The sequence below is a fragment of the Camarhynchus parvulus genome, chromosome 17 (assembly GCF_901933205.1).
Source record: "Camarhynchus parvulus chromosome 17, STF_HiC, whole genome shotgun sequence".
Taxonomy (NCBI): Eukaryota; Metazoa; Chordata; class Aves; order Passeriformes; family Thraupidae; genus Camarhynchus; species Camarhynchus parvulus.
The window spans coordinates 3,148,782-3,162,163 of record NC_044587.1 but is presented as its reverse complement, the minus strand read 5'-3'; the positions used below and the strand labels follow the sequence as shown (position 1 = coordinate 3,162,163).

Sequence of the window (13,382 nt, the reverse complement as noted above, 5' to 3'; positions counted from 1 at the left end):
GGTGTTGCAGAAGACCCCATCTTGTCTTCCTGAAGATGCTGCTCCTGGCTGGAAGTCACCCAGATTTCCACCCTTCAAGCTTGGCAGCATTTCCTCTCCTTGGGGCTTTGTTTCAGGAATTCTTGAGCTCAGCCTGTGGTGGATTTAGGAATTGAAGAGGTGTTGGATGGGGGAGCTGGCAGGTGTGGAGGTCACATCTCCCTACCCTTCCCTGTAGGTCTGGGCTCAGAGGATGTCCTTCCTATATCCCAGAGCAGCCTGCCCAGCTGATAAGACTAAAATCTGTTTTCCAAGCAGCTGTGGGAGCAGGCACAGACATGAGGCTGTGCAGAGAACAGACCCAATCCCTCTCTCTCAGCATTTTCATGGCAGAAGCAGCAAACCCACAAATAAAGCCAGAGACTCCATGGTCCCTTTTACCGGGCTCAGGGCTGGTGAATGAACTTCTGTGGCCTGAGGAGGAGCCTGATGAGCTGATAGCAAGTGCTGATAGGGCTGGGACTGCTGGGAGGCTGAGGGCAGAGGGGAGCTCAGGGCTACACACCCACGGGGAGCTTCAGGCAGAGCTGTTTGCTCACTGTCTGCATGGTTTGTAGAGGAAACTGCTCCCCTTATTAGCTTTATTTTTAGTGCACTGGGTTCCTGACGGTTTTTTTCCTTTCCCTGACATCCAAGAGAAAGCTGGCTCCTCCTTCCTTTCCCACATCCAACCACGTTCCTGCACCAGAGGCTCCTGTTAGAGAGGTGATGTTAGAGAGGAGACTTCCCAAGGATCCCATGGCTCTAACCTGCAGCCTTGTTGCTTTGATTTTCTAAGATTTTTTAAGATTTTCTAATATTTTCTAAGATTTTCTAAGCCTTCTGAAGTTTGCAACCTTGTAACAAAATTTCTCACACACTTAACTAATAATAAATAAATAACTTATTGAGTTGCATTCCTTTATAGAAGAAGAGAAATTTGATAAACTGTTAGTTTGTCCAACCCACTGTCACTTTTAAAAATCCATAACAAGGGCTCCTGTTAGAGGGATGATCCCGAGGATCCCATGGCTCTAACCTGCAGCCCCCTGGTTTTTCTCCTGCCCAGGGTGGAACGAGCTGCTGATTGCCTCCTTCTCGCACCGCTCCATCGCCGTGAAGGACGGGATCCTGCTGGCCACGGGGCTGCACGTGCACAGGAACAGCGCCCACAGCGCCGGCGTCGGGGCCATCTTCGACAGGTAGGATGGCACGGCGTGGCTGTGATCACACACAGACACACGTGTGAGCCATAAACCTTAAGGGATTTAGAGATTTTAGAGGAGAGAAGATTTTAGTTAGAGGTAAGCTTTATTGGAGTTAATTGAAATAAATGGGCAGGGCTTGATGAAGGTGAGAGTTAGTAGTGGACTAATAATTGCTTGTCAGCACAATGTTTGGTTAGCTGGGTTTATAATACAGAATTGTAAGAAGAATATTCTATATTCTTCTTAGAAGGCTAATTTATTATTTTATGATGCTATATTATATAAAAGAATACTAAACTAAACTATTCTAAAGGATACTTACAGAAGGCTTAGAGGATATTAATGAAACTCGTGACTCTTTCTCCAGAGTCCAACACAGCGTGACCGTAATTGGCCAATAAGTCAAAATAATTCACAGCAGAAACCAACAAAACAATCACCTGTTGGATAAACAATCTCCAACCACATTCCAAAGCAGCAAAACACAGGAGAAGCAAATGAGATAATACTGTTTTCCTTTTTCTCTGAGGCTTCTCAGCTTCCCAGAAGAAAAATCCTGGGTGAAGGGATTTTTCCAGAAAATACAACAGCGACAGTGGGAAACTTAGAGAAAAAAATTCAAACTATTTTTCTCTCTCTTTCTGTAATAATTGTTTATAGATCTGGTTCTCCAGAGTGTGCTGTTCATAGCTCACCAATGGTGTGAGAGGTTTTCACTTTGAGGCCAATCAAGTCTCACCTTAGTGAGCCACATTATAAAAGGACCTGTTGCTTTCTTTAAATCCCTTCTGATCCACCTTCTGAAGACTTTGGAGTCTTTCATTCCATCCCTGCCTCAACAGCATCAGGGATGGAGGGTTGGGGTTCCATCAAACCACCTCACCTGGACATCCCCATCCTTGTCTCCACCCCAAACTGCCTCCATTCCTGCTGGAGGGGTCTGAGGAGCCTGGGATGAGGGGGTCCATCCCATGGAAACACAAGGAGAAAACCCCTCCTTGAAACCTACAAAACACCCAATGGCCCCAAACACAGAGGAGGCTGCCCAGTGCAAATCAAAGCCCCTTTCATGGGGTCCAGATGCCTTCTAATGTTACGAGGAGGCCACTCCTTTGTTCCTTTTCATCTTTAATTGGACCAAGACGTGATTTTATTTGCACAATGAGAAGGCCCCAGCGATACTCAGCAGGTTCCACAGGCGTGTCCCCAGGGCTCTTTAATCTCAGGCTTTGGGAAAGTGTTTTAAAGCCAGGCTTGCAGGGTGTTTGACCCACAGTGTGACTCCAGACGCTGCTGAAATGCTGATTTCTCTCCCTGAGACTCATCTTGAGTTGAAACCAAATCACCTTTGCTGCTCTGCTCTGTGAGGAAATTGTTCTTCGGACCTGGGTGACATCATTTGTTCCTGTGAGGTCATAAGTGCAAGATCAGGACTTTGCTGCAGGATCTAACATGAAAAACTGGGCAATCAGTGGAAAATATTTCAAGACCGACACCTTCAGTAAGAGCAAAGGGAGCAATAAAAATTACCGGCAGAGGAAATTACTTTTAGGTACCTGTTGGGGTGGGTTTTTATTGTTATTTTTTATTTTTAGGCAGCTTTCTCAGGTGCCAGAGTCTCTCAGTGAATGGATGAAGGCGGTTTTTATGGTCCCTGTTGTATCTCACAGGAACTATTGATGTTCCTAATGAGCTATTTTTGATGGAGGAGGAAAATGAGGCCACATCCTCAGCTGGTACAGGCCAGCACCATCCTCAACTTCGTTAAACGTGACCGGAGCTTCTCGCTCCAGCTCTGACACCTGGGGCTTTTCATTCCCTTTTTTTTTTTAATTTTTTTTTTTTTTTTATTTCATGCTGACTCTGTGCTTTCTCTGTCCTTTTGCAGAGTACTGACAGAACTGGTGTCCAAAATGAGGGACATGCTGATGGACAAGACAGAGCTGGGCTGCCTGCGAGCCATCGTCCTCTTCAACCCCGGTACGTGCCTGGCTCTGCTCTCCTGGCCCCTCTTGGCTGCTCTCCGGTCCTTTTGGCTCCTTTTTTTCCCTCAAAAAGCCCTGTTGGAAATAGCAGAGGGCTCTAGGGCAGGAAGAGAGGCAGGGGGAAAGTTGGTTTGGTTTGGAAAGGACCTTAAAGCTCATCTTGTTCCAAACCTCCTGCCATGGGCAGGGACACCTTCCACTGTCCCAGGTTGATCCAAACCCTGTCCAGTCTGGCCTTGGACACTTCCAGGGATGGGGCATCCATCTGAGCACCCTGTGCAGGGCCTCCCACCTTCCCAGGGAAGGATTTCTTCCCAAAATCCAACCTAAGGCTACTCTTTTTCAGTTTACAGCCATTGCCCCTTGTCTGGTCAGCTCTCCCCCTTTTAGAGTGACTGTGGAAAGAAAGTTCAGGTGCTTGAGGGAATTGTCCCTGAATTGGAACAAAGAGGAATCTAGATGTTGTTGAAGAGAAAAATGTGGATTAGAGCAACACCAGAGCATGGAAATAATTGTCTCTGCTTCCCAACCTCATCATCCAAGGACTTTTATTACCTGCATTTCTGGAAAAGCCCTTTGCAGACCTGGAGAGGCAGAAAGACATGAGATGTGCTCATAAAGTACACAAAACCTTCCATGTTTGACCACAGTTTCACAGACTCTGGGAGGGTTGCGCTGCTCCCTTTTCCCTCTCAACCCCAGCTGTCCAAGGGATGAGGAAGGTTCAGTGCCAGGGTTTTTGTCCAGCATTCCAGGGAACAAATCCAGGAGCCAGCCTGCACATACCTGCACAGCTCTCTGGGGGGATCTCTGGATTTCAGAGTGGATCAGAGCAGAACCAGATGGCAGCCAAGGACAAATCTCTCCATCCACCACCACCCCTGCCCTCCCTGAGCACAGTTTGTGCCCAAGCACAGCTCCTTGCCTGGATTTTCCCACCACAGCCAGGCCATGCTGTTCCAGCAGGGTTTATTACAATTTCTTGGGTTTGTTTTTCTTCTTGACCAGTTTGGTTGTTGTTTTTTTTTTTTTAGTCCCCCCCTCCTTGTAATCAGCAGTACTTTATTGTCTGTAATTTGGGATTAGCCATTTATGGTCAAAGAAGGGGAATCTGGAGAGGTTCCCGTGGCACATGTGCTTGGGGATATCGATTTCTGCACTGTCCCTTTCACCCTGCTAAAAACAGATCCTCACTGTGCCCTGTCCTGGGGCTGTGCCAGAGCAGGGGCTTCTCCTTCAGCCCCACCAGCCCAGGCCTGGAGGGGGAATTAAACCCTTTCAAATGAGGGTCTGAGACCACTGGAATGAGCCAAAACATTTGGGGCTGGGCTATGAGGTGAGGAAAAAATCTGTAATTGCGGGGTAAACCTCTGAGTGCTCCCCAAATCCCTGGAGCTCAGAGCTTGCAGCCACACTTTGGTGGGGCTGGAAGAGATGGAGAGACTGCAGAGAGAAGTTCCTGCCTGCCTGGGAAGCCTGGAGGTGTTTGCCTGATGGTTTTGTGTTGCCTTTCAGACTCCAAGGGGCTGTCGAACCCGGCGGAGGTGGAGGCGCTGCGGGAGAAGGTGTACGCGTCGCTAGAGGCTTACTGCAAACACAAATACCCCGACCAGCCCGGCAGGTGAGCTCCCTGTGCCCCTCCTCCTGCGCCCTGTCCCCCTGCAAACCCCCTGCAATGGCTGCTGCAGCTCCCAGGGTCCCCTCTCTGCCCTGGGCTCTCTGTTCCCAGTGATTGCTCTATGGATAAATCCCTCATTTCTATCCGCTCCAGCTCTGAGCATCCCTAAAAAACCTCCCCTGTGCAGTGCACAGAGCTCTTTATTCCCCTGCCAGGAAATCCAGCAAGGTGGGCAGACCTGAGGAGCCCCAGCTCCCGCAGCCCCAGCAGTGGGATGAGCACATGTGGGAAGGGGGGGTATCATTTCCCTTTTGGAAACCACGGCCAGCGAAACCGCAGCAAAAATAGGACTCACATGGAGTTAATTTTCGGTGGCAGATGAGCATCATTGCTGGGAAGTGAAAGCCTCAATTGATGCTCTTTTTCTCCCCTCCCTGCCTCCCCCAATCCAGCTGGGAATGGGAGGGGGAATTAGGAATGTGTTCCTGGACGGCTCCGGAGCTGAGTGGGCGCATTTTCCCAGCTACAGCCTGGAGCTGGCAACTGCCAGTTCAGCTCCTGACAGCTTCTTGAGAAACCAAGCAAAGCACTGGAAGCTGCTACTGGTGCATGAATGGTGGGGGAAAACAGCCCAGGCAACTGGGATTTGCATCTCACCTGCATTCCTGGCCTCGTGTGGATGGTGCAATGAAAAGGGTGCTTTCACAGCAGCGAGTGCAGCGGGCAGAGCGTGCCCTCAGAAGTGATCCTGGGTTTGGTTTTTCCCCCACTGTGGGTCCCAGAGTGCTGGCAGATGAAGAAAGGTGTGTTGTGCAGGGGTTTCTGGGATGTTGCTGGTTGGTTTGAGGCAGGCAGAGTGAGGATGAGGGTGCCATGGGGAGTGTTTGGTTTGTGCTGAGCGGGGGGTTGAGGGATGAGCACAGGGCACGGAGCAGGGCTGGTACCTTTCCTCTTCCAGAAAGCTTTATTAAACTGCATTTCTGGAGCCAATCCAGAGCCAGACCCTGGACTCTGGATTGCAGAAGAGCTGTTCCTGGCACCAGGAGAGCTGCCTTGGGCATCATGGCCAGCAGCTCTTCTGGATGATTCCCTCTTGCTTTGCACACTGTGCAGGATCTGCAGCCTGGCACACACAGAGGGTGGCACAGGGACAGCACCAGTCCACAGCAGCTCCCTAGAGCTCTGCCTCAGTGCTCAGTGGTGTTTGAGGGAGTGTTTGAAGCCCAGAAGCTGCACCAGGGACTCTGCAATTTGATCTCTCACTGGCTTTGCGTGACCTTGGGCTGGGAACCTTCTTGTGTGATGCTCACACCCATCCTTGGTGAGCTGAGAGGTTCTGTGTGCTCAGGGATGTCCTGGGAGGTGTGCCTGGGCCCTGCTGCCCCCCCTGCATCCCTCAGAGCTGCAGGGCACTGGTGGCACCATCCCAGGTGCCTCAGGAGGGTGAACCCCTGGGCTGGGAGGCTGGCGTTGCACAAGAGCTCCCCAAAGTTCTCCCAAACTCTGGGCATCCTGCTGGCCCCGTGGCACAACGTGCTCACCAGCTGGGGCTGCAGACAAGTTCTCCCTGTGGTTGAGCCACCCCTGCTCCGTGCTGTGGGATTTCTGGAATTCCCACCTTTTCAGGTGCCCCAAATCCCCATCCAGCAGCAGCTTGGGAGCGCCCTGGAAACACCAAAAGGGAATTTTTCTGCACAGAGAGGCACTCCCAGGAAAAACCCAACCCTGCTCCCCCTCTGCAGCTCCTGCTGCTCCACAGGGAGGGCTGGGTGCCTACGTGACACCCAGCAGCCTCAGGGAATCAGGAATCAGGGCTCTTTTCTCCCCTCCCAGCCCTGGCACGTTGTGCTCTGGACTGGTTATCTCACAGTTAAACATATCCGAGGGCTGGAGCCATCATCTGGTTTGGTTTAAAGTGAAACTTCCTGAATGGGATGGTAGGACTGATTTGTTTTTCCTGGCTCTGCTCCCACTGTTCTCGCCAGCTCAGCAGAAAAAAAAAAAAAATTAAAAAAAAAATAGGGAGAGGGGTTTGTGCATGCATGTAGAATATCTGTGTGCTTGTGCATGTCTCTGTGTGTGTTTTCTGCAAGGTCCCATTCTCCCTGTGCTGCTGTTCAAGCCCTGACTTTGCAGCAGGAAAAGCAGATGACCCTGCTGTGGCCATTCAAGGGCTTTTTCCCTGGGCTGGGAGCACTCACACAAGGAGGTGACATCCTGTGGCACCTGGGCTGCTCCGAGGCACTCTTGCAGGAGCTGGTGGCTTTCTCCTGGCTCCACAGCTTGGTGTCACCCTCTGAGCCCAGCAGCCAGCAGCTTTTCCCTGGTGAGGATGGCTGTGGATGGCTCACTGCCATGCTGGCTGGGTCCTGCAGAGCTGCCAGCTCTCCCCAGCCCTGCTGTGACCTAAAACCATCTGCTGCAGGCAGGGCAGGCTGTGGGGAAAGGGTTTTTGTTTGCCCTCCTCAGAGCCCTGGGATGCTTACAGAAGGTTTAACAAGATACTAATGAAAAACCCATGACTCTGTCCTCAGAGTCCGACGCCGTGATTGGTCATTAAGTCAAAATAATTCATATAAAACCAATAAAACAATGACCAGCTGGTAAGCGATGTCCAAAACAACAAAACACAAAAGAAGCAAACGAAATAATACTGTTCTCCTTTTTCTCTGAGGCTTCTCAGCTTCCCAAGAGAAGAAATCCTGGCGAAGGGATTTTTTCCAAAAAATATTAACAGTGACAGGGCTGCACCTGGGGATGTGTTGGGAAGGATGAAAGTTTGACAAGAAAGTCTCACAGATATGTATGTTTAGCAGGAAGATTTTTGAATGTAGAATCTGAAGAAGGAGTAGAGATGGAAGCAAGTTTTGATATAGAAGATAAGAATTGCTGAGCCAGTCTCACTGGATAACCAAGGAGTTTTTATGGCTTAGAGCAAAGGATAAACCCACCTCAAACAAGATATTTTTACCAAGTAGAAAGATAGCACAGGCAAACAAGTCAGCAAATGTTGCAAGTAGAAAAAGGTCTCAGAATTTTCCACTGCAAGAGAACTGAAAAACAACTTCTAGCTTAAACTGTAATGTACTGACTTTTAGTGATTGGAGAGCAGTAACATGAATATGGTAATTACAGCAGTTATGATGGGCTATAGATAAAAAATAAGGTATAGATTGGTTGTTCTGTATTAAGATGCTCAGCAAAGAAAAGTCTAGAATGCATTGTAACCTAAAGAAAAGTCTATAATGCATTGTAACCTAAACTCAGGGTCTCCAGGGCTGCCTGCAGCTGGAGCTGACAGCTGTAGGCACAGCTCTGTCACCCACAGCCCTGGACTGCTGTAGCTCATGGATACCACAAACTGCATTTTGGAGAGCAGCCTGGAGTCCCCCATCCCTCATTTTGGCTCTTACAGTGGCGCCCAACATGGGGCCCCATTGGTGAGAGCCTGAATGAGGGACACAGGTCTCCTGGAGCTGACAGCTGTAGGCGCAGGCTCCGCTATCTGCAACCCTGGACTGCTGTAACATCTTGGATACAACAAACTGCATTTTGGAGAGCTGCCTGGAGTCCCACATCTCTCATTTTGGCTCTTACAGTGGCGCCCAAGGTGGGGCACCATTAGGAAGAGCCTGAATGAGGGACACAGGTCTCCAGGGCTGCCTGCAGCTGGAGCTGACAGCTGTAGGCACAGCTCTGTCGCCCACAGCCCTGGGCTGCTGTAACTCATGGATACAACAAACTGCATTTTGGAGAGCAGCCTGGAGTCCCCCATCCCTCATTTCAGCTCTTACAGGGATGTCTGACCGTGCCGTGTCTCCCTTCCCCCAGGTTTGCCAAGCTCCTGCTCCGCCTCCCAGCCCTGCGATCCATCGGCCTGAAATGCCTGGAGCACCTCTTCTTCTTCAAGCTAATAGGGGACACGCCCATCGACACCTTCCTGATGGAAATGCTGGAAGCGCCGCACCAAATGACTTAGAGAACTCTGCTGGGTCAGTCCCTCGCCTGGCCGGGCTCCCTGGGGGCCCTTCCTCTGCTTTCCTCGGCCCCAGCCCGTGTCCCTCCCTGCCGCCCCCAGGGCCACAGGCACCGTCTGCTCCGGGGCACCCCCGGCCTCCTCCTCCCTGTCCGTTCGCTGTCACTGCTGCGTCTCCAGACCTGCTCGCTGGTTCCCTGTGCTACTTGTAGAGAGGAGTGGGAGCGGAGAGAGCTTTGCCAACCCCTGCCCCCCCCCAGCCGTGCCATGAGGTTTGGGATGAGCCACCGCGGGGCTGGTGTCACCCCCAGCCCTCCCCTGGGGACAAGGACAGTGCCAGCCCTCGGGGGCAGTGGGGTTTGGACGAGCCCGAGGGGATTGGTTTGGACTCTGCCAGATTTGCAGCTGGGCTATTTTCAGAGGATGGGGTTTTTGAAAAAAAAAAAAAAAAGAGAGAGAAGAAGAAGAAAAAAAAAAAAAAAAAAAAAAAAATTTCTATTTTTGGTTTCTAACTATTCTTAGTAGTCTCGGTTAGTTACTTTGCGGAGGGAGAGGCCGTGCCCCCTGAATGAGTCACCCCTGGCTGCACAGAGCCTTCTCCTTCCACTTCAGAGCATTTGGAATTGGGCTGAATCCCCCCCCAAGCACGGCGGCTGTGGCACAGGAAATGCTCTTTGGCCACCCCGGAGAGCACCCGGGCATCGCTGCCCACCCCAGAGGTGTGGACATGAGCCAGCTGCAGTGCTTGCTTTAAGGCTGCCAGGGACTCCCCATGGCCCTTCCCCAGCTCCTGGGGGCTTGCTGGGACCCCTGGCCTCAGCACAGCATCCCAGTACATCCCAGTGCTGCCCCAGCACATCCCAGCGCTGCCCCAGCATCCCACCGTGACCCCACTCCGGGGTTTTGGGGTTTCGGCTCACCCAGGAGGCTGCTCCTGTTCCTTCAGCCCTGCCAAACACTGCAAGGCAACAATTAGTGGGAGGGCTCGGCCAGGCTGGTTAATTGCAGCTGTTAATTAGTGGTGAAGCAAGAACAGGGCTCCCCCTCCCCTGGATCTCCCCCGTGGGGGTGGGAGGGCCTGGCTGGGTGGGGGATGTGGCAGTAGCATCATCCCTGTCCTCTCCAGGATTCTGAGAGCACCAAAAGCACCTTGGCTTTTGCACAACCCTTTCCTTGAGTCTTGGTGACAGGATTTTGGGGGTTAGGGACAGGAATGTGCCCAAGCCCCACGGGGTGGGATTCCCCCAGGAGTGTGTGGCCAGCGAGGGAGCCATTCCCCTTCACTTCCCTCCTCATCTCCTGTGCCCCCACCAAAAACACGAGAAAAAACAAAGCAGAGGGAATGATGAGGGATGTTGGGAAGGTTTCCCCTCCTTGGCAGGATGGACACACTGTGCCTGTGGCCAAGGGCTTCCCCACCACTTCCATGTGCTCTGTGCTTTAAAAAGCAAAGGATGAGGTCCCAAAAATCTCTTCTTGCTCCCCATGGTTTGCAGCTGGTTGAAAACTCCTTTGTTCCTGGAGGGAGATGGAGCAGCACCCACCACCTCACTCCCACTTCTGTTTTGGAGGGGACACTGTTGCCCCGTGCCTGTTGCCATCCCAGCTGGCAGCTAGGGTGCCCAGCTCCATCCCCTGCAGCTCCAAAATAAAAAAAACCACTCAGGATTTAGGATTTCAGGGGCAGCTCCCCCTGGGGCTGGCCCGAAGTGGCGAATCGGCAGAGGCAGGCAGAGCCTTGGCTCTGTTTCCCCAGCAGCCTGCAAGCCACTGAAAATATTATTAAACAGCTTCACCCTGCAAGAATTTGCCAAGAAAACGAGGCAGGAGAAATGAAATCTGGCGAGGGTGCCAGGAAACACGAGCAGGCTGTTCCCTGCCAGCGCGGGGCTGGCGCAGCCTCAGGGAGGTGGAGGAGCCCCCAGCCCCGAGCCCACCCAGCCCCTGGGCAGCCCCCAGGCCCCGGCAGAAAGGAGCTTGGCACAGAGGAGAAGCTTTGGGGAGGTTGGTGGATGTTGCACTAGGATAAACCCGCTGGTCTCTGGTGGGTTGAGCCACTTTTTACCTGGGGGGTGGCTGGGGAGGGGCTCTTGGGCGCTGTGGTGGCTGCAAGGTGGTGCAGTGGGAGCTGCCATCCCATCCCATCCCATCCCATCCCATCCCATCCCATCCCATCCCATCCCATCCCATCCCATCCCTTTCCATTCTGTCACGTTCCATTGTCTTCTATCCCATTTTTCCCCATCTGTCCCCATCCCATCCCATCCTCATTAGCGTCTGACCTTACAAAGCCAAGGGGGAGGCTCTGCAGGCCCCAAGCTCCAGGTCAGGCTCATCCCCGTGCCTCAGTTTCCCTGCTGGAGCAGCACAGCCCCAATCCATGCCCATGGTGGAGGGGATTTTGGGAAAGGCTGAGCCTTGTCCTGGGGATTTCACTTCTCAGTGGTGAAAGGGAGTTGGGATTCCCTGGGCCCCCACAGCCCAGCCCAGTCCCTCCATCCTCATCCCAGCCCTTCCCGTGCTTTTGTGTGTTGGGAACGGCCAGAGCAGCCTTAAAGCAACGAGCTTTGCATGAGTTTGAGCCTTTCCTTTGTATTCTTTTCACTTCGGGCTTGTATTTGTTGTTGTTGTCCTCATCACGATAAGGCTGAGTGTGGAGAGGTGAGCCTGGCTGAAGGGAAACAAAAGGCACATTATTCCCTGGAGAGATAGGACTGGATTTCACCAGCTCTCTGTGCTCTTGCAAAAATCTGCTTCCACTGGGGTGATCTATTTGTAATGCTTATTTTAATTCCTTTTTTTTTTTTTGTTGTGTGGGACAATCTTTAATTTTCTAAAGATAGCACAAACATCAGCCTTTCAGCCAGCTGCTGCACCCCTCGCTGCATGTTGCACCCACCCCATACCCAATCCCAATCCAGCACATCCCAAACCCCCCATGGCAATGCCCAGCTTCCCTTGGCACTGCAGCTGCCCAGGAGTGGCCCTGGGGCTGGGAAACGCTGAGCCCTGGCCCTGCTGAGCCCTCTGTGGCAGCGGGGACAGCCCTGGGCTGGGCTGCTGATCCCAAAACCGCGCTGGGGAGCTGATCCCAAAAGCAGGCTGAGGAGCTGACCCCAAAACCAGGCTGGGCTGCTGATCCTAAAACCAGTCTGGGGAGCTGCTGATCCCAAAAGCAGTCTGGGGAGCTGACAACCCCAAAGGCAGGCTGGGGAGCTGCTGACCCCACAGAAGGCTGGGAGCTGACCCCAAAACCAGGCTGGGAGCTGTGCTGTCCCCAAAGCCAGGCTGGGAACTGTCCCCAAAGCCAGGCTGGGGCTGTGCTGTCCCCATCACTGCAGGCTGGCTGGCTGGGCTGGGTGGGTGTCTGTGTGTCCGTGTATGTACTGTAGATATCGACACTGTATAATACCCCACTCACATATACACTTAGAGAACTGTAGCAATTACAGACTTTTCCTGGCTTTTTGTGGTTTAAGTCAATTTTTTTTCTTGGATTTTTGTTTTGGTTTTTTTTTTTCCTCTCCTGGCTTTTTATTTTGGTTTTTTTTCCCCGTGTTTTGCTTCCATTGTATCTGAATCCCTTTCCGAATTGGCAGATGCCAAATCTGGATTTTTATTCCTCGAGACAAAGGAACTGCATCTATTTTAAGATGCCTTTTTGTTTTGTTTTTCTTCTTTTTGTTTCCTTTTTCTTCTTTTCTTTTGTTTTTCCTCTTTTATTTTGTTTTTTTCTTTCCTTTCTTTTAAGCAGGTGGTTTGGAGTAAAGAATAGCTTTAGCAATTCCCAATACTTAGCGATGGATGCCTTGGCTATGGGATACATAGACTAAAAAAAAGACATTAAAATTTAGAATGACCAAAAAAGAAAGATAAAAGATAAGGAAAAAAATATCTAAAGCATCAATAAAGTTAAAAATCTATTTTTGTACAAATGTAATTTTATCCCTTACCGTATCCTTGGATATTTTCTTTCCTGGATTGTTTTGTTTCTTCTACAGAGATTGTTATAAACTCTCTCTACTTTTTCTCTCTTTCTCTCTGTAAGTGTTCAGCCACAGGGATCTGGAGAAGAGGGAGAAACTTCTGACCGTGTTTTAAAGGCTTTATATGAAATCTCTTTTGAAATAATTTTTTTGAATGAACTTTTTATTTTTTTTTTCCCCCCCACTTCCAAAATCTTTTTTGGGGATGGGAGGGGGGTGGGAGGGAGGGGGAGGGCTGGTCTGGGGGTGTCTTTTGTCACGTATCTCTGGCGTTCCTGCAGGTCTGTTTTACTGTGAAATCACTACCGTATATTATTATTCACTTCAAAAACAACAAAAAAGGTTAAAAAAAAAAAAAAAACAAAAAGAAAGAACTGCTGCTGGAAACGCCAGTATTTTGAGAACAATTGTATTAGAAATGTGGGGAAAAAAAAAAAAGAGAAGAAAAAAAAAAAGAAAAAGAAAAAAGGAGAAAAAAAAAAAAAAGAAAATATATGAGCATTTTAAAATATAACCCAGTCCAAGTCCTCGTTTGTTCTTAGTGGTGTGCGGAGTTATTCGCTGGGGGGGCTGTCCCAGCAGGGCCCCCAT

The 13,382-nt window shown here is 50.8% G+C and overlaps 1 protein-coding gene across 1 annotated transcript in view; it reads left to right on the top strand.

Annotated features, from left to right (window-relative positions):
* RXRA (retinoid X receptor alpha) overlaps positions 1-12,968 on the top strand; it is a 108,432-nt gene extending 95,464 nt beyond the window's left edge. Inside the window, exons 7-10 of the mRNA XM_030961227.1 lie at positions 1,088-1,220; positions 3,115-3,206; positions 4,727-4,832; positions 8,661-12,968. Of these exons, the coding sequence (XP_030817087.1) occupies positions 1,088-1,220; positions 3,115-3,206; positions 4,727-4,832; positions 8,661-8,808 (479 nt within the window). The 3' untranslated portion in view covers positions 8,809-12,968. The remainder of the gene's footprint in view (positions 1-1,087; positions 1,221-3,114; positions 3,207-4,726; positions 4,833-8,660) is intronic.
* Positions 12,969-13,382: the final 414 nt, after the last annotated feature.